The 26,040-nt window shown below is 37.8% G+C and overlaps 1 protein-coding gene across 2 annotated transcripts; it reads left to right on the top strand.

The window, feature by feature from the left end:
• Positions 1-21,556: 21,556 nt before the first annotated feature.
• On the top strand, positions 21,557-25,650 carry LOC149249929 (xyloglucan endotransglucosylase protein 1-like). Of its 2 annotated transcripts, XM_089458847.1 has the most exons (5): positions 21,557-21,577; positions 24,238-24,379; positions 24,492-24,592; positions 24,717-24,910; positions 25,014-25,650. In XM_089458847.1, exons 1-5 carry the CDS (start codon positions 21,557-21,559, stop codon positions 25,378-25,380), a joined length of 825 nt encoding a protein of 274 aa, XP_089314973.1. In that variant the 3' UTR covers positions 25,381-25,650. The 2 variants fall into 2 exon arrangements, with proteins under 2 accessions (XP_089314973.1, XP_089314972.1); XM_089458846.1 differs by lacking the exon at positions 21,557-21,577 and having other exon boundaries at positions 23,888-24,379.
• Positions 25,651-26,040: the final 390 nt, after the last annotated feature.

The raw sequence follows: 26,040 nt of genomic DNA, 5'->3' as shown, positions 1-26,040 counted from the left end.
AGTGGGCTATTTAAGTGACTAAATTTTATTACTTCTTTCTTTTAGTATGGGTAATATACTATTAGATTCATTGTTAATCTTATGTTAGATATTTGTTGACTTTTTAATATATTGTTCAATTCTAAAGTTTAACCTAGGAAAACTTAGATACCATCATTATACGATTTAACGTAAAACAAGTTTTTTTTTCTTCTTCCTAAAATCTTATTAGATATAAAGATTGGACCCTTATCGTAACAGTAGTGGCGTGAATGAACTCTACAATATCAATTGCAATGTCAGTTAACAAATTAATATTGTGCTCCACCTTAAGAAAATCTCGATGAAGTAGTAGAATCAACGCCCTTTGGCAACTCCTTCTTGCTACCTCACCTTTGCCATCCTTGCACAATATCCAACCATCCAAATATTTTGACAAATTTTCAGTTCATCTTGTTGCAATTATTCTGCAACTTGTTCGCTTTCTATACTTTGTGATGTGATTCAAGTAGTTGTTTCTCTATATTTTGGGATGCGAATGAGTTATTTTCTTATTTTTTGAGAGCAGATTCACTATTTTAATCTTCCGCTTCCAAATGTGCATAAGGGAGCCCATAATCCAGGTACACCAAGCTTCAAATCCGACATCCAATGCCTTAAGGTCCTACAACCACAATGTTATGTGGAAAACCCAATACTTCCAAGTGAGCATTACCACATATCTACCCTTGATCTATGATAGAATAGTGGATAGAGCATTTACTATTATCCCTATATATAATATCCTAGACCCTTTTACATGCAAGGAAAACGAGGAAATGGGTGCATGCCTTTTTCTAAAGGCTATATGTGTGGTCCTAATGGCAGAGACATCCGAAGAAGAGCCATTGAGGCAGTCGTTTGGTTCCCATCGTGTCTCACTTTCCCTTTGGCATCCAGGAAACCGAGATTTCTACATTTCTATGTCCCTTTGTGTGTTCCAACTCATTACTTTGCAGTTTTTCGTATCTCCGCGTTTCAAATCTCCAACGTCCAACTGGAATTTTTATTTGCATAAAAAAAGAGACGCAAGTCTATTACTTCCTTCCACCCACACCCACAAGCTTTAAATGCAACCACATTCAATAATTCATATGTTTTTGTATTGCATTGGACTCTCCACCCACTTTTAACCCACCTTTACTCCATCTTTTTGTTTCTTCATCGGGACTCCAAGTTGGACTCATATGATCCACCTTCCAATCATAAGATGGTTTTCCCTCACAACCTAAAGGGTTATACTAAAATTTTCCATCAAGAATATTGACAAAAAAGTCTTGTTAGATGTTGAGGTTATTGATGCCCCTTTACAGTATAACCTCCTCTTAGGTTGTAGCTTCATGTAATTCATGAAGGCGGTATGTTCATTAGAGTAGTGCACCATGAACTTTACCAAACTTTGTATCCCTCTGATCATGAGTGTAGTGCACCATGAACTTTATCCACTTTACCCAACTCTGTCTCCATGTTCTTAAACATTCGAATAAGAGTCCCATTTACAAAAAATATGAACAACAAATTAGAATACATACATAATTTGGTTCCATGTCCAAAGCACATAGTAAGTGTGGAAATCCAGGGTTTGGTCGAACCACAAGTAAAATTGCTGCTCACTCCCACCAAGTCCTTGACCAAAGACATTAGTGTGCCAAATATAAGGATCTCCAGACAGGTTGCCCATAAATTCTCAGTCTATTTCGTTGTGTTTAGGACCTTGAGATGATAGTTGCAGATAGCCATAACAACAACAATAACAACAATAAGAGAATTAGAGTAAATGTGTGAAGAAATGAGAGATTAGAAGTAAAATAAATGTGTGTAGAGAATAAATGTGGAGTGTCGGTGTGGATGATGGATGGCTATGGGGTGAGTGTGTTAATAATATGTATACAAACCCAAATGAGGGAGGGAAGGGTGTATGGCATCTGTGTGGTGAAGGGAGGGAGGAAATATATGAAAAATAACCATAATGGAGCCAACCAACGGATTCCCATCGTGTGGGTCTTTGCCTCTAGAGGGAAGGGAAAGTCACCGCTGATTGGGGAAGGGAGAGCATAAACATCCCAAGAAGAGCCATTGAGGCAATTGTTTCATTCCCATTGTGTCACTCTTTTCCTTTGGCATCCAGGAAACTAAGATATCTACATTTATCTGTCTATTTGTGTGTTCCAACTCATTACTCGATAATTTTTTGAATCTTTTGGTTTCAGAGTTCCAAGATTCAACTGGAATTTTCACGTTCATAAACAGAGGCAGGTCCATTAATTCCTTCTACCCATATCCACACGCTTTGAAAGAACCATATTTAATAATTTGTCTGTTTTTGTATTGTAGTGGACTCTCCACCCACTTTTAACCCAACCTTTACTGCGTCTTTCTTTTTCTTCACCGAGACTTTGTGTTGGAATCTCCACCTAGTTCAGGTCTCCTTTCTGATTATGACAATGGTGGTGCGAAACGATGGTTGACACCATGACACACGCATATATTAAAAAAATTAAGAATAATTATATATTTATTAACTTGTGTTTGGAGTATGCCCTAAAATTGTTTTTGTTTGGCTAAGAGCTTGTCTTCCACAGATGTAACAAGACCCAGAGGCATTTAGCAGGACTGAAAGCATGCCCCTTACATTTCACTAGTCAAGTGGCGTGGTTTTCTTTGAATAATAATGATTAGTCAACCTACATTTGCAGATAGTAGCCACTAATGGTTGTCCCAACTGCTTGATTGACAACTGAGTTATGGTAGGTTTTCCCAATCTATAAAGTAAATAATAATAATAATTTTCATTAACAAATAGTGATTTTTTTTTATAGAATAAGTGGTTTAATAGTCTAACCCAACTCATCTGAATGTAAACTTTTAAATCTGTTTGGGCGTATCTTCAAACCATTGCACATCTTAACAAATAGTTTCTCTCAGTACATAAATTATTCATTGATAAGGATTTTAAGTTTAAGAATAAATGGCAGGGATATTATGCAATTATATATTTTTGGCTTTGTAATTTTCTTTCATGATACTTTTGGGTTTGACCACCAACAACATAGGCTTGTCCAAGGTTTGATAAAAGAACTACCTAGTCTGAACTTAACCAAATCTTCAAATACAAAAAAAATTGGAAGGGATTTCCATAGTTAGTGAAACAAATGCTTATTCTGGAGTGCCCCTCTGTAATTTATGCTCTAGTGAGTAAACACATCCCATCATTAGACTATCCTAATAAAATAATGATTCATATTCGCCAAAGCTAAATCCTAGACTCATTTTGAATTAGAGAACTCAAGGAAAATATTCCTTTCATTTTCCTCTACTACCCTATATAAAACATACCTATTGAGGCCTTGGTTTCCTCTTTTTTTGGAGACTGCCAATTGTCAAGCTTCGCCCATGCACCATTAGCCATGGAAAAAGAATTTACTTCAAGAAGTCCATCAAAATGACATAACTTTTTCTAGATGTGAAAATTTTGAGAGAGTGCAAGGAAGAGTAAATGATCAAGATAACCCTCCTTGACACTATAATCTAAAGCTCCCTACCCTCTTTAATCAAACATCTAATTTCCTTAAGGAGCACAAACCTTTAGATTTTTAGGCAAGATAAGATAATGGGCTTCCCATGAAACAAAGTTTATTCAAATTTCAAACCTAGCCAACTGCCCAAACTCTGAGACCACCATGAGATGTCAACAAGAATGGTTAGATTCCACTCATCCAACCATCTTTTTTATTGGAAAATCAAGAGACTTAGAGATTCTGTAGATTTTCCTTCACTTGATAATTACTTATGATGTGTGTTTGAATTTTATTACTTTATTAGATCTTGTTTATCAAGCAATTATCAAAAAGATGAAGATCACAACAAGACAAAGTACACAATATATAGGCTCCAAGACAGGGAAAAACCCCTCCAAGGGGAAAACCTTGAAAAATGCTTCTCTTCTTATAGATTTTTCTTTACAAAGAGACTTCCAAGACCCAAATACCAAAGGCCAAAATCCTCCGAAGCACCAAGTCAACCCCCTAGAAAAATCTTCTCCAAGGCAGCTTCCAAACTTCGACCCACTTCAACTTCGTCCCACATTAGAGAACTTTTGAGGTCTAAAATAGGCCTCCTAAGAAAAATGTACAACCAAAATAAAATTTGTAAGAACCAATAGGATTCAAGGTGATGATGTGAACCATGGGGGATGATTCACCATTTTTGGGGTAAAAAGGTAAAAAGATTAAAAAATAATAAAATAATAAAAGTACTTTTTCAACTTGTATTTTCAACTTATCTCTCTAAGTTTTTACTCAAATTTAGAGCGAAAGTACTTGTTGGATGAAAAATTTAATTCCTCATCCAAGGATTACCCATGTTGCATGCTTTTGATGGACCCTGATATACGAAAAATGAGAAATACATGAAAAAAAGTGATTGCAATCACGTTTTTCATGTATTTCTCATTTTTCGTGTAGCAGGGTCCATCGAAAGTATGCAACATGGGTACTCCTTGGATGAGGAATCAGATTATGCATTCAACGAGTGCTCCTGCTTGAAATTTGAGTAAACTCATAGGGAGATAAGTTGAAAATACGAGTTGACAATAGTTTTTTCTTTTTTCCCTCTAAAATTTGATGATGTAATCTAATCTTATTTGATTATTTCCATTGTTATTTTATAATTTCCTTAGGAGGCCCATTTTAGACCTCAAAATTCCCCTAATGGAATTTTGGCCCTAAAACTCCTCCTCAGAATTTTGGCCTTGCAATTTCAGCCTCCTGCAACATCACAACTTCACAAACCCTAGCAACTTCACATGTGTGGACAAGAAAAGATAACCTTTCAAGAATTTTGACGACTTCTCCTCTTCTTCATCCTCCCAACTACTCTTTCTCTTCTTCACTATTTCAAATCGAACTTGAGATGAGATTTGCTCCACATGAGTCGAATTCCTCCTTTATATAACCTTCCTTAAGGGTCGAATTTCCCTCCTTAAGGCCAGCTTGATTTGATCTCAGACAGACTTGGTCTTGGGATCCAAATTGGATTATTCTTAATCAAATAAATATCTTTCTTTATTACAATGATTCCAAATGGTCTATGACACATGGAAAATATTATTATTTATCCTAAAAGGACATAGAAAGACCTAGAAAACCTAAACACGCGAAGAACATGCTTTTGACTCAAACTTGAGTATGAAACTCATACTCTAAAATAAAGGATAATTTGTTTTTATTTATTTATAAAGAATATACAATGTTGTGATTACAAAGGGTCATTATGAATACCAAACCTAGTTACAATTTCCAACACTTTTAAGGGTAAAACTTCCAATCTACTCTCCAAATTCTAATTGCCCATTATGGTGTCTTGCTAAATTCTTATTTCTTTCTATTCCCAAGTACCCATGTGAGCCTTGAATGAATAAATGGAATGGTTGATTTGATAAGCCTCCAAACATGAGATCCTCCTTAATTTTCTCATGTCCCTTCTTTGAATCTCCTTCTTACCTCATTTATGTACTTCTTTCACATGATCTTCCTCCAATGATCTACTCTTCCCTAGATTAGCCTCCAAGCTAGTTTTCTTCCCAACATAACATTATGAATTATATGTTCTCCAATTGCCAAACCTTCTCTATTCTTGGGAGCTATAAACACCAACTAACTTACAAGAAAAAAAATTCTTTGTGCTAGAATTCCCTCCTTGCCACATGAATCTACAACTTGCTTACGCTATCCACTTAATAATCCCAATGAGTGTTAGCATATATGAACATTGAAAATTTAGGATAGTTGTGAGAACTAATTTGACTAGAATTATACAACCATTTGGATTTAGCCATACTGATGCCCATTACTAGAATTTTCTTTTAATTTTATTGAAAATGCTCTGCCAAGACTAGGCTAAGGAGTTCATGAGAGATAATAGCATGCCTAGGTACTTTAACAAATACATTTATCCTAATTGGGAAACTAAAAAAGTCTTATAATATTTTGTAGTAGCCAAAGGCTTACATTCCACTTGTTTATTTTCCCTCCTAAATCATATATGAAAAGGTCCAAAACATTATTGATCTATGCTGCAACAATGGAGGATACACCTCCTAATATAATGGTGTCATGAGCAAACCCAAAATCTTTTCCCTCTAACATTTTTTACTCTTGGAAATTTCCAAATGGCCTTTCATGTTCCAATTTTCTACTTAGGGATTCAACCATTATGATGAATAGTAAGGGGGAGATAAGGAAACCTTGTATTTTCCCATACTAATTGGAAAAAAAGGTGTAAGTTTTCCATTTACCAATGGAACTATCCATGTTGTACTTATGTAAGATGCAAACAATACAATGACAAAAGGAAAAAAACCAAATTTATGTAGGAAATAAAACAGGAAATAATGTCTTACCTTATTGAGGCATTCATCGTGATTCGTGTCTATCTTTATGATCGTATTCCTTTCCTAACTGCCTTTTCTAGATTAAGTGGCCACTTGAACCACATTGATTTTGTCCACCAATTGCCTTTTTTAATAAGAAACCCCTTTGATTATCTAAGATGAGCTTTGGGAGCACTTTATTTAACTCGTTTTCCATAATCTTCTTTGTGATTTTATAAGAAGCATTGCATAGAGAAATGGGACATAGTTTGGAGAAGTAAGATGGGTTTTCCTCCTTTGCAATGAGAGACAAGAAGGAAGATTTTGTACTACCTCCTAATCTATAGGATTTTTCAATGTATTGTGGCATATTTTTAATCATGAACTTCGATTAGGTTCCAACAAACAACTAATCTTAGTAGACGAATGCAACCAGAATTTTCTTATGTGAGTTGTTATGTGATGGGAGCATGTTGGAATCACACTAAATAGGAAGACTAGCATTGGAATTATTCCTCATTATTGCCAAAATGGACTGTCTCCAATATGGAGAGCAAGATGGGATGACTTTTGAGTCCAAATTTTGAATCTAGAGATTGCTTAGAGCTAAGAGCCAACAACCGAAGCCAAAGCCATAGCCAAGAATCATAGCTAGTAGGTAGACCCATGATCTAGAAATAGAGCTAGAGTCAAAGCTATAGGAAGGAGTGATAGTTAGAGCCATGTTCTGGATAGAAGTCACATTGTATATTGGTTTCCTTCAGTAAATTAGAGGCAAAAAAGCCTCTTAATGGGGAGGTGTGATTCAAGATGGATCTGAACCAACAAATGGGTATAAGAATCAATACCTAGAAGACCGGTTCAATAATTAATGAAGGTAAAAAACATTTTAAATCAATACAAATGTGGTACTTGAATAAGAAAAAAACAAAAGTGAGAGAAGGATAATGGGCCTCCCATGAAACAAAGGTTATTCAAACTTCCGAACTAGCCAACTACCCAAACTCTAAGACCACCCTGAGATGTCAACAACAATGGTTACATTCCTCTCATCTAACCATGCTTTTAGGGGTAAAAAATTCAATCTACTCTCTAGATTCTAATTTCCCATTATGTTGTCTTGCTAATTTTTTATTACTTTCTTATTCCCAGGTACCTATGTTAGCCTTGAATAAATTAATGGAATAGTTGATTTGATAAGCCTCCACACATGATATCCTCTCTAATTTTCTCATGTCCCGTCAATACATCTCTTTCTTACCTCATTAAAGTACCTCTTTCAAGTGATTTTTCTCCACAAATCTACCCTTCCCAAGATTAACCTCCAAGCTAGTTTTCCTCCCAACAGAAGTTTAAAAAGTACATGTTATCTAATTTCCAAACCTTCTCTATCCTTGGGAGCTATAACCACTATCCAACTTACAAGGTGAAATTTGTGTGTTTGAATTCCCTTGCCGCGACAAAAATTTACCACTTTCTTTTATTATCCACTTCATAATCCCAATTAGTGCTAGCGTAATGAATATTGAAAAAGTAAGATAGTTGTGAGAACCATTTTGATTAGGATGATACAACTAGATGAATTTCTCCATTATGATGCCCATTGTCAGAATTTTCTTACAATTTTGATCCAGATTGGATCATTATATTATTTTTCATCCATCTCGGTGCATTTTGAGTGGAAAAAATTGAGGAATCAACTCACAAAACTATTTTTATCGATGCGACCCAGTTTAGCAAAACGTGGTCTGAAACCTTCTGGGAGAATTTTGAGGCATAAAACAATGTTTTTTGGGGGTAAAACCTTATTTATTTAGCTCAACACCATTTCATTCTATTCTACACACAAAGATATTTCCAACGGCGCAAGAAGCGTGACAATGGGAGTCCTTATGCAAAAGTTATGCCACTCAGAAGTTGACCTTTTTGTTTTCACACCTATAGTTCGAGAGGATGCAGCGTCAACCCCCATTATTCATGGAAAGGGGGCTAGCCATTTGTTTATGATGTAAAGGTTCTATAAGAGTCTATATTGTAACTCTATTTAAGAGTTGATGTAGTCAAAATTAACCACTAGTAGGCTATCAGGCCGTGTTATAATCAGGCCACTAGGAGGAAGAGGCATTCAATTCTTTCGAGAGAATTTTGTTCCATATTTGAGCAAAGATATACATGATAGATAGGAGGTAGAGAACACACAGAGGATCTATACACTGTAGCATCCCACGGTCCATAAGAATTACTTTGTTGTACCTACAACCATATTTCCAGACAAAGAAAGAGAGCGAAGCGACCTCACCTTCCACTTGGGTTTTCTCCCGAAAGGGTTTCCCAGAGAGCATATATTGTGCCTTCTGTGTTTGTTTTCTTATTTTTTCATTCTCTACTTTTATGCATAATTTCCATTCACATGCATGCACTAATTACAATTAAATATACATATCTCAAAGTTTAATAAAATTATAATAGTGTAGAATCTCAAATTTTTAATATAATATTATCAGATCTGTTATGATTAACTGTCCATTGGAATTTACATGATATTTTATAGATAATTTGGTATCAGAGCAGGTTTCTTTGGGTATTTTTTTATATTTTCATGGGATCTAGGTCGGCGGGGTCGACAATCATAAAACCCTAATCATGGTCAACGAATCTGTAAACGAACCTCGTGATCCTACTAAGGTGAGGTTCTCGCGGCTCGAACAACAAGTCGCGGATATAAATTGAAATGCAAACCTCCTTGTGAAGACCGTAAGAAATAATCTAGGGATATTTGGAGAAGATGGGGGTTCAAATGCAGAGGGAAAATCAGAAGGGGAATCCGATATCAGGAAGACACGAAGAACAAGTTGGAGAAAGAACCAGGAAAAGATCAACCCAGTGCAAGTGTCGTGAATCAATCCCTATTCAAAATGGAAGAAAAAGTTGATATCAAGCTGTACCATAGTGAGATCAACGCTCTAAAGTTGAACCACTAGTTGCAACAATTGGAAGCTTATTTCAATGTCCATCAGATCGAGGAAAGGAAAAAGATCTCATTCACACAACTGAAATTAAAAGGCCATGCACTAACTTGGTGGGAGAGCCACATGGAAACCCTAAGGTTGGAGGGAGAAGCTTCAGTGACCATGTGGGAGGATTTCAAAACCCTCATTAGGTTATAGTTTTATCCCATATGCTACGTGAAGGACCAGTGGATTCAGTGGCATTACTTCAAGCAAAAGGCGGGCCAAAGCATGCAGGAGTACACCACGAAATTTAGGAAGATGGCTATAATGTTGGGTATCTCTCCAAAGAACTCAGATGTACTCCTCAAGTATTTGGGGGGTCTGGACAACCATCTGCATGAGAAAGTGATGTTGTTCAAGCCCAAATCAATGGACGAGGCTTATGTACAGGCACAATACCTGGAAAAATAGACCTGAAAAGAGCGTAATCAAGTGGATCAAAGCAGAAGGAGCAACATGAAGCTTCGAAGGAGGGGAAGAATAAGAAGAAAAAAGGGGGGAAGATAGAAAGACGATGGCCACAACACACTAGTGAAAATATCCTAGCAACCACTGCAACATTGATGGCCATATAGAGGAGAAGTGTTGAAAGTTGCATCCAAAGCTAAGCCTGAAAAATAAGAAGAAAGATAATAATAAGAAGAATCTCATGGCTGCGCATTTGAGCAACCAAGTTGAAATCAACTTGGATGTAGATGAGAATATCGTTTGCACGTCAGTGCAAAAGGAGGTGAATCTGAGTAGCCTTCAGTAACATGAAGAGAAAGAAATGACCAAACTCTTCCATATAAAGATACAGGTCAAGACGACAAAGATTGATGCTCTGTATGACTTAAGATCGAAGGCGAATCTCATTGCAGCAAAGATAGTCAAGAAGTCGGGGTTGGACATTCATGATCATCCAAACCCATATCCATTAGGATGAGTAAATAAGGATGCAAAGTTGAAGGTAAAAAAACAATGTAAAATTATATTTACTATCAATGTTGATTTTATTGATGAAATAGATCTAGATGTGGTTCCCCTTGATGTATGTGTTGCTGGTGAGATCACCCTAGGGTCTTGGGTTGAAAACCCCAACAGAGCGTCTGGAAAACACCAACAAGAAATGCTCATGCAAACAACCTAAATATTTATTCTACTTAATTGTATAGGAGTGTCCTTACCCGGAGGTCCTACATTTGGGTAGATCCCGTAGGGTGCAAACCCTTAGCTTCTCTTGATGTCTTTGAAACCTGAAAATCATTTAAATGAAGCATATACAATAGTAGAAACATAAATAATGTTCATGATATTAACTTTAGATCATATAAATGAATGAAAAATTATGCATCAGTATAAGATTCATAAAAAAATTACAATATAAATCAATGCATAAACACGTTTAATGTCGGGAATAGAACAACATTTCTTTATTGAAGTAAGCTACAAGTAAAGTGGAGAAATATGACTTGAGTCTTTCTCCGGCTCCAAGCGAAACCGTCCTCTGGATCCATCCTTTCCCAGCCTCAACAGTCTTGCTCCATCACCAACACAAGGATATCTCAAGAAAGATGAAGGATATCTCCAACAAGGAAACAAGGGTTTCCTGAAGCCTTGGGGAGTGCAGGAGGCACATGGATTTCGTTAGACTCGATCAGGGATAATCTCACTATAGTATCAATATCTCATATCTTCTCCCTTAAGGCCTTCCCATGGAGGTTTATTTATACTTCTCCAAATTAGTTTTTTCAGTTGGGAAACAGTTGGGCCACATACTATAGGAGGTAAGTAACAGGTAAAACCCGTGAACTCCGCCCGAAATTAAGGAAATTTATTTTTTTTTAAGTGTTTTAACACATGTACGTGGGTTGCGTAGATGCTGACCCATGTGTACATGCTTTTATCACAGGGAAAAGTAGCGTATAGGGAATAAAACACATTTTTTTATATTTTGGACCAAGTCTAGAAGTAAGGGTTTCTCTAGGCCATAATCAGAGCATCAGATCTACCAAGAGTGGTAAATGGTGCTATAACAGATGCCCCCTAATATATGAGGTCAGAAGGGGTACATGATGGCCGAAATGTATTAAGTGTATAGAAGGAATCATGCCGAGACTGAGGAGGAGTTCACCAAAATTCAGCCTGCCAAGCCAGTGAAAGAGATCAGAAAGAAGATGTTTTCTGAGGCGAGCATACCCATGCTCAGAAATAGTAAATCATGTCTGCATGTCAAGTACAAAAGCAGATCCAATATGCATACAAGTATAAAGGAACTAAAAATACATAATGGATCATCTGATCATAATCAAGAAAGTACATGTCTGAATATCACATATAAAGAGTTGATCAACGACGCTGAAATATGAAGCTGATCGCTGAAGTCAAGAAACCGATCCAAATAATACCAAGTCAACATGGTGGAATAAATGGTACTACAACGCAACTCAGGTGCCAACATATAGGATTTCGCTGTAAGGAACTGCAACATATAAGGTGGATGGTGTCAACTAGCAGAAACAGGAGCAACTGACAAGTGAACCAAGACATGTTGATGCAAACCTGAGGTCTTCACCGACCTCCGTTGTACATTTATACACAATGGGAATAAATGATATGAAGTCGACCATGTGAGAAATCGTTTGATTACTGGTCATTGATGTATATCGTTAACAAACGCGAGGCTACTCACCGATAATGATGATGAGAGTCAAGGTACCCAGTACAATCTAACAAGTGTGAATAAATAAGATGTAGTCAAACACTTAGAAGAATCTATCAATTAGGAGACAATAATGTTTTCCCACTGTCGATAGTGAAGGAATTTGCCATTGATGACTGCAAACCCTAAGGTACTACCAAATGGACTCTAGATCTCTTTCCTAGATCAATGAGCTGAAGTCGATGGGAAAATATCCACTAGAAGGAAGGCATTAAGGCATCCTTCATAAATCTAGCGTGAGTGTAACCCGTAGGCCAATAATGTGGAAGGAATCGAACGAACAAAGATGTGGTAACCCAACCGAAGCACATTTCCGGTGTATGCGAGATGTAACTAGTGCACAATAGAAATCCTCTGAACCAACCAATAATGAAAGCTGACACAAAGGCGAGGAATCCACCAATAGGGTCAAATGGAAACCAAGGCACTGCATGCATCCCAATGTGTGATATTGATCGATGTTGAGCACAAGGTAAACTATCAATAATGAAAATAGGGCCAGGGTGTGGCTCTAGATATGCCCTCAGAGCAATTTGTCGTAGTCGATAAGAGTAAGACCCACCAACAAGAAGTCAATGGAGACCTTCTCAAACCGGCACAAGCAAAGGACCAATATAGATGATGTGATAATGAACATGATGCTAACAATTTGGGATGGCCGACTGAAAAATAGGTCAAGGGACACTGCAAAGAGGCCGACTCAGGTTTACTTCCCTTGAACAAAATCACGTCTCAACTGTGACTACATGGCATCATATGATAACTTTGTATAAGTTCGTCATGCAGGAGGCATACGTAAACTCTCCATATGATTGGAAGAGATAACCAGTCAAAGGAGTATTGACTCGATAACAAGGTTAAGACTCTCCTAAGTCAAACTAAAGCCCATCCCAATGGAGGAAAGACTTACTTTTTGAGTGCTTTGTTCAAGGGCGACACAACTGACTCTAGCTGCCATCAATCATGGAAATAATGTCCCATTCCCACTCTTTTTTGGGATATATAATTTTTTTGTTTTTTTCTTTTATATGAAGCTTGAAAAAGAATAAAAGAATGCTATAGTACAGTGGAAAGAATGAGTGTCGAAAAAGCAGATGCTCTAGTTCCTGGGAGGGGAACATTCCTATGCTCAATGCAAAGTGGCGAAACTGGTCAATGACACTCAAAGGAATGTTCTTTCCACGGGTAAAAGGGTGTTTCAAGTTGCAGAGGCTAAGTGATTGGAGGTTGATTTTGCAGAAGACATGGTCGAAAAGTGGCTTAAACACGAGTCCAAGTGATGTCGGCTCAAGGCCAAAAGGTGTAGTAGTACAACTCAACACAAAGGAGCCTCTAGGGTATAAAGCAGAAAATAGTGAAGAAGAAAGAGAATGAGTCTTCAACGCAAAAGTCATGGTAGGACTAAAGAGGACTCTTGAGCTTAAGAACAAAAATCCAGCATGGGTGCCAAGTGACAATAAGGTACTATCTAGGGAACCCATGATAAGGTAGGCTCTACCACACAAGTCATGACACTTCTAAGAAATGAGAAGGTTCCGCATCATATCTTGGTGGGGTTGATCCTAAGGCCAAAATGGAAAAGGAAACTGATAAATTCACAATGCAAGTGAAAAACCTAACCTATATGCCAGTTTCGAGAACCAATACCTATCATAACAGATCAACCATAAAAATGTCCAAAGGAGAAATCTTCCAAGTTCTGTAGACATAAGAAGGAACACTAGACAAGAAGTTAATACATCCCACATATAAACTTCATATAAAAGCTTGTGTTATAGAATACAAAACTTGAAAATATGTACCTTATATGTACAATATGGTACAGGGAACCACGCAGCCTTGTGGCTTACACATAATAGTTCTTCAAGATAAACCCCTTGCAGGGCTCAGGCCAAGGACTCCTTTGGTAGTTAAAACTCATGGCTTCAAAAAGTTCCTCCTGTGAAGGCAAATCAAACTTCGAGAAATCATGAGAACTAGAAGGATCAAAAGAGGGGATTAAGGGGTCCCATGTCCCCATAGGAGAAATCACTCGGTCAACTATCAGGACCAAGTCCCAAGAAGGAAAATAATATCTCAACGGATCCTTCTCAGAAGCAATTGAACATTGAGGATTCAATGCCACATAGTTCACCTGTGGCAGGGTAGAGTCTATTTGAACACTTGGAACAAACCAAGGGGTATTTTGCAGTAAATTCGAATTAGGATGGTGATTATCATATGAAAGCTTATCAATAGTGACAATATTCCCATTATGAGGAAAACACATCACTCGAAAGAGTGAAGACACCACAACATTCATAGCATAAAAATAATCACGCCCAAGTAGCATATTAAAATCCAAAGAGTGATCAACCACCATCATATCGATAAAAGCAGTCTTCCCACCTAAAGTAATAGGCAATTGAGGAAGAACGCCCATAGATTCACCAAGTCTTCTATCATAGGCTAACAACTGACTATCAGCTGTCAACAACTTTGGAGAACCCAAAGCTTTCCAAGTTAAGGAGGATATAATACTTGCAGAGGATCCTTCATCCACCATATATCGATAGACGTTTTTGGAATTAACTCTAACCTTTATTTGGAAAGGTGTAGCGGAAGGAAGATGAGGCTCGAAAAGACTATCCCAATCAAAGGAGACACTCCTAGAACTTGGAGGGGGAACATTCGAAGAAACCGGAATGCCCCCTATATCAGAAGACTCTGTACTAGAAATAAAATAGACTCTGCTTTTAGGCACTTCACCCCCACAAAAAGAGTGTAATCAGCCAGAGATTGCACTAGCTCAACCACATTATCAACCAATGGTTGATGAGACTATTGAGAAACCATAATAAATTCAGGAGTAGAAGAACTTTCAGACTCAGACTATATCCTTTGTACCTTTGGAATACCAAGTTACAAATGAGTAAGATGGTCTCCCTTGCATGTCTTACAAGGAAACTTAGGTTTAAGACTTCTACGCTTAGGTTTTTGATCAACATCCATTCCGCCAACATGACTAGCAGTGGTTTGCGGAGAGTCCCCAACATGACTTGCAGAGGTCAGTGACTCTTTCCAAAGAAAGATAGGACTTGTGTCCCCAGCCCTACTCACATAAGCAGGTGAGTCAACATAAATATGACTCATAGAGGTAGGTGGCCCGTTTCTAGTATGACTCACAGTGACTAGAATTATGCCCCCAGTGTGACTTGCAGCGGCTGAAAGCTCATTTCCAACATGACTAGCAGAGGTTGATGATGATTCATTGCTAGTATGACTTGCAATGACTAGACTTATGCCCCCAACATGACTTGCAGCGGCTGAAAGCTCATCTCCAACATGACTAGCAAAGGTTGGTGATGAATGGATAGAATTATTCTTCTTCTTCGTCTTCCTCTTTCTCATATTTTTAGATCTCTTATTACAAGAGGGAGGAGAAAGAGGAATCCCAAATTTCTCTTTGAAAGAAGATGAACAATTAACACCCATTTGATGCCCTTGAAATAAAGTATTCATATGAGAAGCTTCAAGAACATCAGGAATATTCGGAGTGGACCATAGCCAAACTGGTAGTCCAACATTCAATCCAGGAATATTCAAAGTGGCCATCAAGGGGGTACCAACATTTCTGAAGAAAGTAAAAGCACAAGGATCCCCTTTTGGGAGGGTACCTTGGTTGGTCTCCCCAGGAATATTGGCCATACCAAACCTATTTGCAGATCCTTCCCTTGTGGGAATGTACAAAAGACTAAATTCCAAAGAGAGTGCACAATCAAAACCTTTGCCCTTAAGGAGGCAACTCCACTATCTAAAAAAAAAGATCAAAAGCCATTCAAGATCGGCGGAGTGGTATGTCAGTCACTCAGAATCTAAAGTCCAAAAGTGACAAGACAAATCCACCTAAAGCCAACTAAATACAAAGAGCAAAGAGCACTCGACTATAAAGTCCCTAAAGATGCAACCAATCAAGCAACTTCCAAGTATTTCCACTCCAGGTGATGAGGACTGGAAACCAAAATACAAGAAAGTGAAGTAAGGGACCTTCCGAAGATAGTTTGGGATAATAATGGCCCAAGCCTACCAGCGAAGGTAATAGAAACAGTTACATTGACCTCCAGACAAAAGCCTTTTCCGGTGAAAGCACCTAAGCTTCACAAGGGTACCCTCCAAAAGTACTAATGAATGTGATGCATCGTCTACCTCAGGTGCCATGGGATTCCCCTCCGCAGCCACCTATGAGATCCTTAGGAAAGGAAACTATGGGCACCAAATCGTATCAAAATTTGGGTGGAATAGTTGTGAGGCAGAATCCAACAAGTAGGAGAGGGGGTACGTCTCTTCCTTGACTTCAATCTCCCTCATTCTTAACTCCCAGTCACAGAGCTTTCCTAGTCTTTCTAACGATACTGGATTTTGCTCGTTATTCAACTTCTATGTTTGATAATTTGAGCGGCCTTGGAGAGTTAACTCTCCACTCACCTATTCCAAGGCCCTAATGAACCTAAACTTGTTGGCCTTTTTTAATGACAAAAATAAAAGTTCTAGTTCATTTTATTAAAGCACTTGATTTTATAGGGTTGTTCTTTAAGTCATGGATAAAAATGAGAGTGAAACTAATGATGTTTTGATGCAACAGAAACCAATAGAAACTTAGCTACATGCAAATGCAATTATTTTCTTCAATGAAAATGGATTTCTATAGAGTTCTACAAATAAACGTGTACAAGCAAATTTTTCTTTTTCCAGAAAACACACTCCACACACCCAAAAGCTAAAAAAACGACTAAAATGTCTGCAATGCAAACTATAATGATAGTGCATGGATGCTCATACAAGAAGAAAAAGTGTTTCTTTATAAAATCAAAAAGCCCAATTGAAAATAAAGAGGGAAAAAATTTAATAACAAATTTCCCTCAAAACCAAGCAAAACAAATTGAAAAAGATCACAATTGCTCAAAAACCAACACCAAAAGAAACCAAAAAACTAAAAGCTTCGAAAGAAAAAGAAAGACAAAGCTATCTTTTTGTCTTTTTCTTTTAAGGAAACTAAAACAACTTTTGAGGTCACAAAAAGAAATACTAAATTCGAAAGATCAAGAAATAAGCACAAGGAGTCTTTAAATCTTGCAAGTTATAAAACTCATTAATGAATGAAACTTGAAACAAGAAAGACTTCAAACTTGCACAAAATGACCTGAACAACAGTAAAAGACTTTAGCAAACCGAAAAAAATGTCAAGAAATAAAAACTTTCAAAATTTCCAAAGAGACACTCAACAAGCACGAAAAGCAACAAGGACAATCAAACAAGGAAAAGCAAAGCAAGGCAACTTGAAATCTGGGCTACAAATGGAATCGAAATCAATTTCTTATTCTGGAAAACTAGAACATCCAAGAACTTCATACAAAAGCCTTGAAACCAAGACACAAACCACAAACTTGCTTAAGAAGCAATCCTAGGTCCACTAGGCTTTTCAATGAGAAGGAGATTTGAAAAAGAAAGATTGCAGGAGAACTGAGTTCTTCAAATAGTAGATGACCATAAAACAATAGAAATGACCAGGCAGTAGACCTAACTAGGCAAAAATATTTGAAAAAACAAATCAAAAATAAAAAAGATGGTGCTTCTAAGAGGAATGATCACTAAAGGCTCAAAGAGTGGTCACCACTAAGAAATCGAAGGTATATTCCGACATGGAGATATATCATGTGTTGGGCAGTGCATGTTGACACAACAAAAGGCATCATATGGGGATATGCATTACCCAACAGACATGTAGGCTTTGTTTAATAAGCATCAAAAGGTCTTCTAAAACATTCTGCCAGTTAGACCACCAAACAGGGGTTTGGAGTATACTATAGCATTCGAGGGGGAAAAGACAATCATCACCACACCATATAGGCACCCCAAAATATTTAAGGAAGAGATCTAGAAGGCCATTAAAGAATTGTTAGATATGGGGCACATAAGGCCCAATGCTAACCCACTGACATCCTTCATAGTACTGGTTAAGAAGAAAGATGGGACAATGAGGATGTGTATAGATTACATAGCCCTCAAAAATATGACAATAAAGAAAAGATACCCAATACCACATATCAATGAGCTCTTTGATGAGATGCATGGGGCAGTGTACTTCTCCAAAATTGATTTGATATCAGGATATCATCATATCATGGTTCAAGAGCAAGACATAAAAAAACATCCTTCAAGTGTCGTCATGGGCACTATGAGTTTCTCATCATCCCATTCGGACTAATGAATACACCAACAACCTTCCAATCATGTATAAACCATATATTCAAGAAGTAACTGCAGAAGTTTTTTCTATTTTTCTTTAATGATCTCCTCATTTATAGCAGAACCTGGGAGGAGCACTTGAGACACTTAGAGGAGATGCTAAGCATATTAGAGGAATAGTATCTCTTTTCTAAGGAGTCTAAGTGCGATTTTGGAATGGTAGAGATTCTATATCTTGGACACATCATTAGCACAAGAGGAGTGCAAGTCCACCAGGAAAATATCTGGGCTATAATTGTGTGGCCAACACCCAAGAACCTTAGAGAGTTTGGGGGATTCATGGGGATATACAATTAATAAAAACACATTTTCAAGGGCTACACTCAAATGGTGGTAGTCCTAATAGATTTGATGAAGAAAGGGGCATCCAAATGGACAAAAGAAGTGCAACACACTTTTGAAAGTTGCAAGGAAGTAATGAGCTCATATTTTGTTCTAGCACTTCCAGATGTCTCACAACATTTTTTTTAAGAGTGTGATGCCTTAGGGAATGTATAGGAGTAGTATTGATGTAGGATGGGAATTTGATAGCTTTCAGGATTTAGTAGCTAAGGGAATCAAAGAGGCTCTACTTGATATATGACAAGGAGATATTGGTCATAATGCATGCACTAGTAAATTTCAAGAAGTACTTGGTGGGAGGAAGATTCATGGTCAAGACAAACCACAACAACTTGAGATACTTCATGGAACAAAATGATCTCAACAAGAGGCAACATAAATGGGTTAGCTAAATTTAGGCCTATGACTTCAACATCAAATATGTGAAGGGAAAGAAGAATGTGGTGGCTGACACTCTCTCTAGGAAACCAATGACTTGTTCCCTCACAGGGATCAACAGTGATTGGAAGGCACTCGTGCCAGTGGAGTACTCAAAGAATAAATTTGCATGTGATTTAATGGATGGAGTAATTCGAGATGATAAGTACAGGGTTGTCAATGACATTATGTTTTACAAAGGGAGGATATCCTTAGTCCCTAAGTCGTAGCTCAAGGAGAGTATCATGAGGGCCATCCATGACTCACCCCTAGATCGAAACCAAATATTATTCAAAACATATAGGCAGGAATGAGAGAGATTTGCATGGAATGGCCTCAAGGGGGATGTTTGGATACATGTAGTAGAATGTGTTATTTGTCAGTGGAATAAAAAAGAGCATACCCATCCAACAACACTACTACAATCTATGTTGATCCTAGATAAAAAAAATGGGAAAGCATTTCGATGGATTTCATTATAGGGCTTCTGAAGGTGCAAGGGAGAGACTATATCTTCATGCCAGTGGATAAGCTAACAAAATTCACTCATTTCATGGCCATATCTTCAAACTACATAGTGGCATATGTGGAAGAGACATTCTTTTGGGAAATCTTTAGACTGCACAAAGTTCCCAAACACATCGTCAGTGACCGAGATATCATATTCCTCATTGCATTATGGTAGGAACTATTTATATTAGTTTTCACGAAGCTGATCTCAAGTACTAATTATCATCCACAGAAAGATGCCCATATAAAGATCATCAACAAGTGGGTGTAAGGGTATTTAAGGAACTATGTGGTTAGGAAACATAAAACTTAGATTAGGTGGTTGCACTTGGGTGAGTCCCATTATAAGACCACCTACCATATTTCTATTGGGGTGAATCCTTTTAGAGCATTGTATGGGAATGATGCTCCCATATTCATTGATATGGCACTAGGAGATAATAGGGCTTCAATGGCCAGGTATTGGTTGCAAGAGAGATAGGATATTCTTAGAATCCTTAAGGAGAACCTACAAATAGCCCAAAATTAGCATAAGGTGCATGCATATCGCCATAGGGTGGAATGTAGCTTCCAGGAGGGGGGTGTTGTTTGCTTGAGACTTCAGCCATAGAGGCGATTATCCTTAAAGAAGAGTGGCTCTGAGAAATTAAAGACATGATATTTTGGACCTTACAAAGTGACCAGGAAGGTTGGGGAGGTTACTTATGCATTAGAACTACCAAAAGAATGAAAGGTTCAAAATGTTTTCCGTGTTTTTTTTTTGTCTTAAAAAGGTGCTTGGATAGCAAGTGAAGGCCATGCCAGAGCTTCCACCACTTGACAAGGAAGGGAAATTGGTCCTCATTCCAAAAGAGGTCATGGATGTGAGGGAGAGGGAATTGAGGAGTAGAGTCTTCTGGAAGTATTTTATTGGATGGAAGGGTTTGGTGGTGGAAGATGCTACATGGGAAGGTGAATGGGTGTTGCAGCACCCCAGTTTGTAGTTACTTGAGGAAAAGCAAATTCAAAACTCTTTATGACATGACGAGTGATGATGCAATGTAATTTCTTCGTATACAATATAAAATTATTTTCCATGAAATATATATATATATATATATATATATATATATATATATATATATATATATATATATATATATATATTGATTTTTTATTGTTTAAAATACATAATTTTTTTTTTTTAACTAGGCAGAGCCTAGGCTAGGGCTAGCCTGCTTATTGGTTGGAAGAAGATTGATCTACCCACAATGGGATGCTTATTACCAAGGTTGTGTGAGGCTTTGGTCAAGTCTGGATGCCACTTGGGAAGTTTATTTCCCCCAATGTGGCTTCCACTCCTCAACCCCTCCCCATGAGGCTTGAACCTATGACCTAATGGGGACTAAACCCCACACAAACCAACTGGTCTACACCTCATGGGTTTAAGATACACTTTTGAATCCAAAAATGGATTTAACACTCTAAACAATCCCCGAGAATATCGATCTTTACAAATTAAACAACTTAAACTTATGATTAAAAAAAATTTGTAGTGAATTTTGAACAAAATTTACAGAGAAAAATGCTCAGAAAAAAGGTCATTTTGTTTATTAGTTAAACTATGTGTTCACATGTGTGTAAATACTATTCATTATTGTTATTAATAATACATATAATCACAAATGAAGTGTCATCATGGGTGTGGAAAATCATTTCTGAATGCCATTGTCAGGAAGGGAGACCATAAGACCAAAAGTGTGTGGAGAGTCAAAGTTGGAGGCAATTGAAGCAACATAAGGGAGGAATTTTTTCTAAACAGTCAAATGCAATAAACACACATAAATGATTCAATCCATTGGAAACATAAAAATAGATAAATTATTGAATGTTATTGGTAGTGGGCATGGGTGGAAGGAAGCAATGGACCTGCTCTCTTTGTTTATGAAAGTCATATGAAAACGTCAGTTGGATGTTGGTTGAGTTGGAAATTTGAAATGCAAGGATTGTAAAAGTTGTGGAGTGATGAGTTTGAATGCATAAATAGACATAGAACTGTGAAAATCTATGTTTTGTTAACACCAAATACAAAGAGTCACACAACGGGAATTAGTTTCCCACCTCTATGCCTCTTCTTTGAAAGTTACCTCACTCCCTCCCTTCCCCACGCAGATGCGATACACCCTTCCTTGTAGAGGCAAAGAGCCACACGATGGGGATAAGATGGTTGGCTCTATTATTTAGATGTTTCCTTCCCCCCTTCCCTCCCCACGCAGATGCCATACGCCTTTCCCTCCCTCCTATGTATATAAACCCCCACTCACCCCAAACCCATCCATCATCCACACCCACGCTTCACATTTATTCTATACACATTGATTGCATTTTTCTTCTCTAATTTCTTGAATTTCTCTGCGTCACAAGTTCTTCCATCATCTTCACCCATTCCATTCCTAATCCATAATCAACATGAACACACCCCTTCACCTCCTATTTATTTTTAGCCTCGTTGGCAACTCTTGTTTCTACAAATTTCTACAACGATTTCGACATCACATGGGGCAATGATCATGCTAAAATCCTTGACAATGGACAACAGTTGCAACTTACTATTGACTGCTCTTTAGGTAATAATTTGATTTTCATGCCATCAAGCTCTGCTCTTCCTCTACACTTATGTGTTTTTCTCTGAGTTAACTCCAATGAAGTTAAGATAATCTTATTCTTCTTTGATGACACTCAATATTTCACAGTTTCAGTGCTGGAACATACACCCTAGTTGGTGGTAGTTGGATTCGGTGGTTGTAAAGCCACCCTAGCTAATCATTGATCTTGTAGGGAGCTCAAATTGATCCAGCAAGGAGGTCGCTTTATCTATCCAGAGTGAAAGTTGAATTTTTGTGCTTTAGGAGGCCGAATGAAAGTATAATTGCAGGTGTCGAATTATTTTTCCCTCAGTGAGTGAGTTGATCTATGGTGAAGAGGTAGTTGAACCTTTGAGCGTTAAGAGAGGCTGAGTCCGATCCTTTGAAGTTTGAAGTTTCGTGAAGGTTAATTATTGCTTGTATTGGAGGAGCGAGATTCTGTGTTATTTTATTTATGTTTGTGATCAACACCTCAAGCTTCCGATACAAGTTATACAGTGAATGGTTATTGGTAGTTTCCTTTAGGCTTTTTAAGAACCTTATTTCTTAGTTCTAGTTATGGAGATTCCAACTCAAATTCTTATTCTTTGACTTGGGAACAACTAAGTGGTTTTGGGTATGATTATCTTCATTTCGAGGTGGTTTTTTCTTCAAGAATGCTTAGGACTTATTTTTCAATCCTAATTCTTTTTAGCTTGGGTGTGTTTTAACATATGGGAGTTGTTCTTTCGTCTAAGTTTTGGGTTACAGTGGACCATAGAGATGTATTTGAATTTTGTAGGACTTTAAGAAGGCGTGAGGAAACTAGAATGGTATAGTGGTCAGGTCAGTTTCTATCATTATTCATGGTAATGGGAAGCAATGTCAACCATAGAATATTGTAAGTATTGTGAATATCCTAGGTGAGGATAGGCATAAATTAATGGAGTGGGACGCAGAGCATTGCATGTTGAAGAATATAGCCTTGAACCTGTCACAAGGATCCACCTTCAGTAGTTTCAAACCAATGTGTCTCCAACAACGTAAAGGGGGAACCAAAAGAAGAGGAAACTATTCATTAATCCAAAGAAAAAGTGGAAATGAATATACAAAGTTATTAAGAGGAAGTAGTCATTGAGCATGAATTTGGCCTAAGTTTTTATGTTTTTTAAAATTATATGTATTTTAAGTATTTACTACAACAATATACTTATTACTTATAGAAGTTTTATAGTAATGGTAAAAATATGCAAATTTTCGTAATAAAAAATTTGAAAATTGCAAACAACTCATTATATATATTTTAAAGATTTTTATGATACCTTATTAATATAATCTATTTAGTAGTGAGTGGAGAGTGCAACTTGGAGTCAAAGTGAAGCGAAAGAAAATCGGAGTGATTTTTCCTTGGAGAATCCAATGCAATAAACACGTATTAATTATTGAATCGCTTGACAACATAGAAACAGATAAATTATTGAATGTGATTGGTGGTGGCAGTGGGTGAGTTGAAGGAACGTAGCTGCTTTCTTTGCTTTGCTGTCTTTGTTTATGCAAGTGAAGCGAAAATGCCAGTTGGATGAGTTGGGAACCTGAAACGCGGAGAATGGAGAGGCTGCAGAGTGATGAGTTGGAACGCGCAAATAGACAGAGAACTGAGGAATTCTTGGTTTTCTCAACGCCCAAACCCAAAGAGCCACACCAGCTGGCTGGCTGCCCCTCTGCCTCTTCTTCGTCGGATGTTTCCTCCCTACCCCGCCTCCGCCTCCTCCTCCCTTCCTTTCTTCCCTTCCCCACTCACAGATGCCATACACCCTTCTCTCCCCATATAAACCCAAACCCACTCACCCCAAACCCATCATCTACCATCAACAGCGACAATTTATCTCTTCTCTCGTTTCTGGAACTGCTGCTCTGCATCACAAACTCTTTTCCCAATCCCTAATCGACATCGGCATCGACATGGACACACCTCTTCACCTCCTCTTTCTTTTATTGGCCTCCTCGGCAGCTCTTGCTTCTGCAAATTTCTACAATGATGTCGACATTACATGGGGTAATGATCGTGCTAAAATCATTGACAATGGACAAGAGTTGCAGCTTACTCTTGACCGCTCTTCAGGTACTATTTGAAGTTCTGCTTTTCTTCTGCTACCTAGGCCTTTTTCTTTTTCTGTCAATTAACTTCAACTAAGATCAGATAAGTTAATCTTAATATTCTTCTTTGATGACAGGTTGTGGTATTCAATCCAAGCAAGAGTATCTATTTGCCAAGATTGATATCCAAATCAAGTTGGTACCGGGCAACTCTGCAGGCACAGTCACTACTTTTTATGTAATTAACTCCACCTTATTTGGATTCAATTAATTATTAGCACTACCTTGGTTCATTAGACTGAAGGTGCATAACTTCTTCTGCTAACATGTTTGTTTGTTGTTGCTCTTATGGCTGTCTGCAGCTATCATCTCAAGGTCCCAAACACGACGAAATAGACTTCGAATTTCTGGGCAACCTGTCCGGAGATCCTTATATTATGCACACTAATGTCTTCGCTCAAGGCCTTGGCAATCGTGAGCAGCAATTTTACTTGTGGTTCGACCCAACCCTGGATTTCCACACTTACTCCGTGCTCTGGACATCAAACCAAATTATGTATGTATTCTCATCATTCTTTTTCTTTCAATATTATTGAAAACAATACAGTGACCTCTCAAACTAGTCCATGACCCTGACATTCTTGTAATTTGTTATTCAGATTTTCTGTAGACGGGATTCCTATTCGAGTGTTTAAGAACAGGGAGACAGAGTTGGGTAAAGTGGATAGCAATTATCATTATCCGAAGAGCCAAGCAATGAGGGTCTACTCCAGCCTTTGGAATGCAGATGATTGGGCAACCAGAGGTGGGCTCGTCAAGACCGACTGGACTAAAGCCCCCTTTGTTGCATCCTTCCGCAACTTCAGTGCTGCTACTTCTTCTTCTTTTGACGTCGCTGCAGAGGAGGATGCTTTGGAATCGAACCAAGAGCAGAGGCTAGAGTGGGTGCGAAAGAACTACATGATCTACGATTACTGTGCAGACACCAAAAGATTCCCCCAGGGGCTGCCTCCCGAATGCAAATGACCCCTCAATTCAATTCCATTCCATTGAATTCAGCGAATGAATTCTTCTGGATACCTGACCCTTCCACCCATTCTTTTTCAGACACACATGATCTATTCTTTCATTCTTTTTCAGACACACAGAAAAAGAAACTTTCAATTATTCTTTCCTATTACATCTATTCTTTCATTCTTTGTCAGAAATACACAAACAGAAACGCATGTAACACAATCAATTCATTTTGGGTACTGGTAATACAAAATCGAGCTCGAGATTCTTTTGATGATTCAATGGCCACAACGTTTCCTTTATGGTTTCCGTGTGTTGGCGTTTTACCTTTTGAATATCTATTAACTCTTCTCTAAAGCTCTTGGATCGAAATCAAGAAATCAGAAAGACACGGACAAAGACACTGATATATGTTTCGCACATTTTAAGATTTAAAACACAAAAATGTTTCCTCAAGAGAGTAGCATGTATGCATATTTATTTACAGAAGCATGAACTGACTGCAACACATAATAATAGTATCTTTTCCCAAGCTCACGGCTGAACCATTCCCGACCCTCTAAGCTAGAAATTTCCGGGCAGGAGGGAAAGCTAATGACAAAGATTTCCAATGATTAGAACCTCCTTAAAAGCATTTTGGCTCAATGACACCTCAATTCAATTCAATTCCAT

This window comes from Pinus tabuliformis, chromosome 7, assembly GCF_031772625.1.
Source record: "Pinus tabuliformis cultivar Carrire ecotype Pingquan chromosome 7, CPIR1, whole genome shotgun sequence".
NCBI lineage: Eukaryota > Viridiplantae > Streptophyta > Pinopsida > Pinales > Pinaceae > Pinus > Pinus tabuliformis.
This window is presented reverse-complemented; position numbering and strand designations above follow the sequence as displayed.

Coding starts and splice junctions, on each gene's coding strand:
- LOC149249929 (XM_089458846.1), top strand. CDS start 24,061: ATGCCATACACCCTTCTCTCCCCATATAAACCCAAACCCACTCACCCC. Junction 24,380..24,491: donor TACTCTTGACCGCTCTTCAG/GTACTATTTGAA, acceptor CTTTGATGACAG/GTTGTGGTATTCAATCCAAG. Junction 24,911..25,013: donor TGGACATCAAACCAAATTAT/GTATGTATTCTC, acceptor TTTGTTATTCAG/ATTTTCTGTAGACGGGATTC.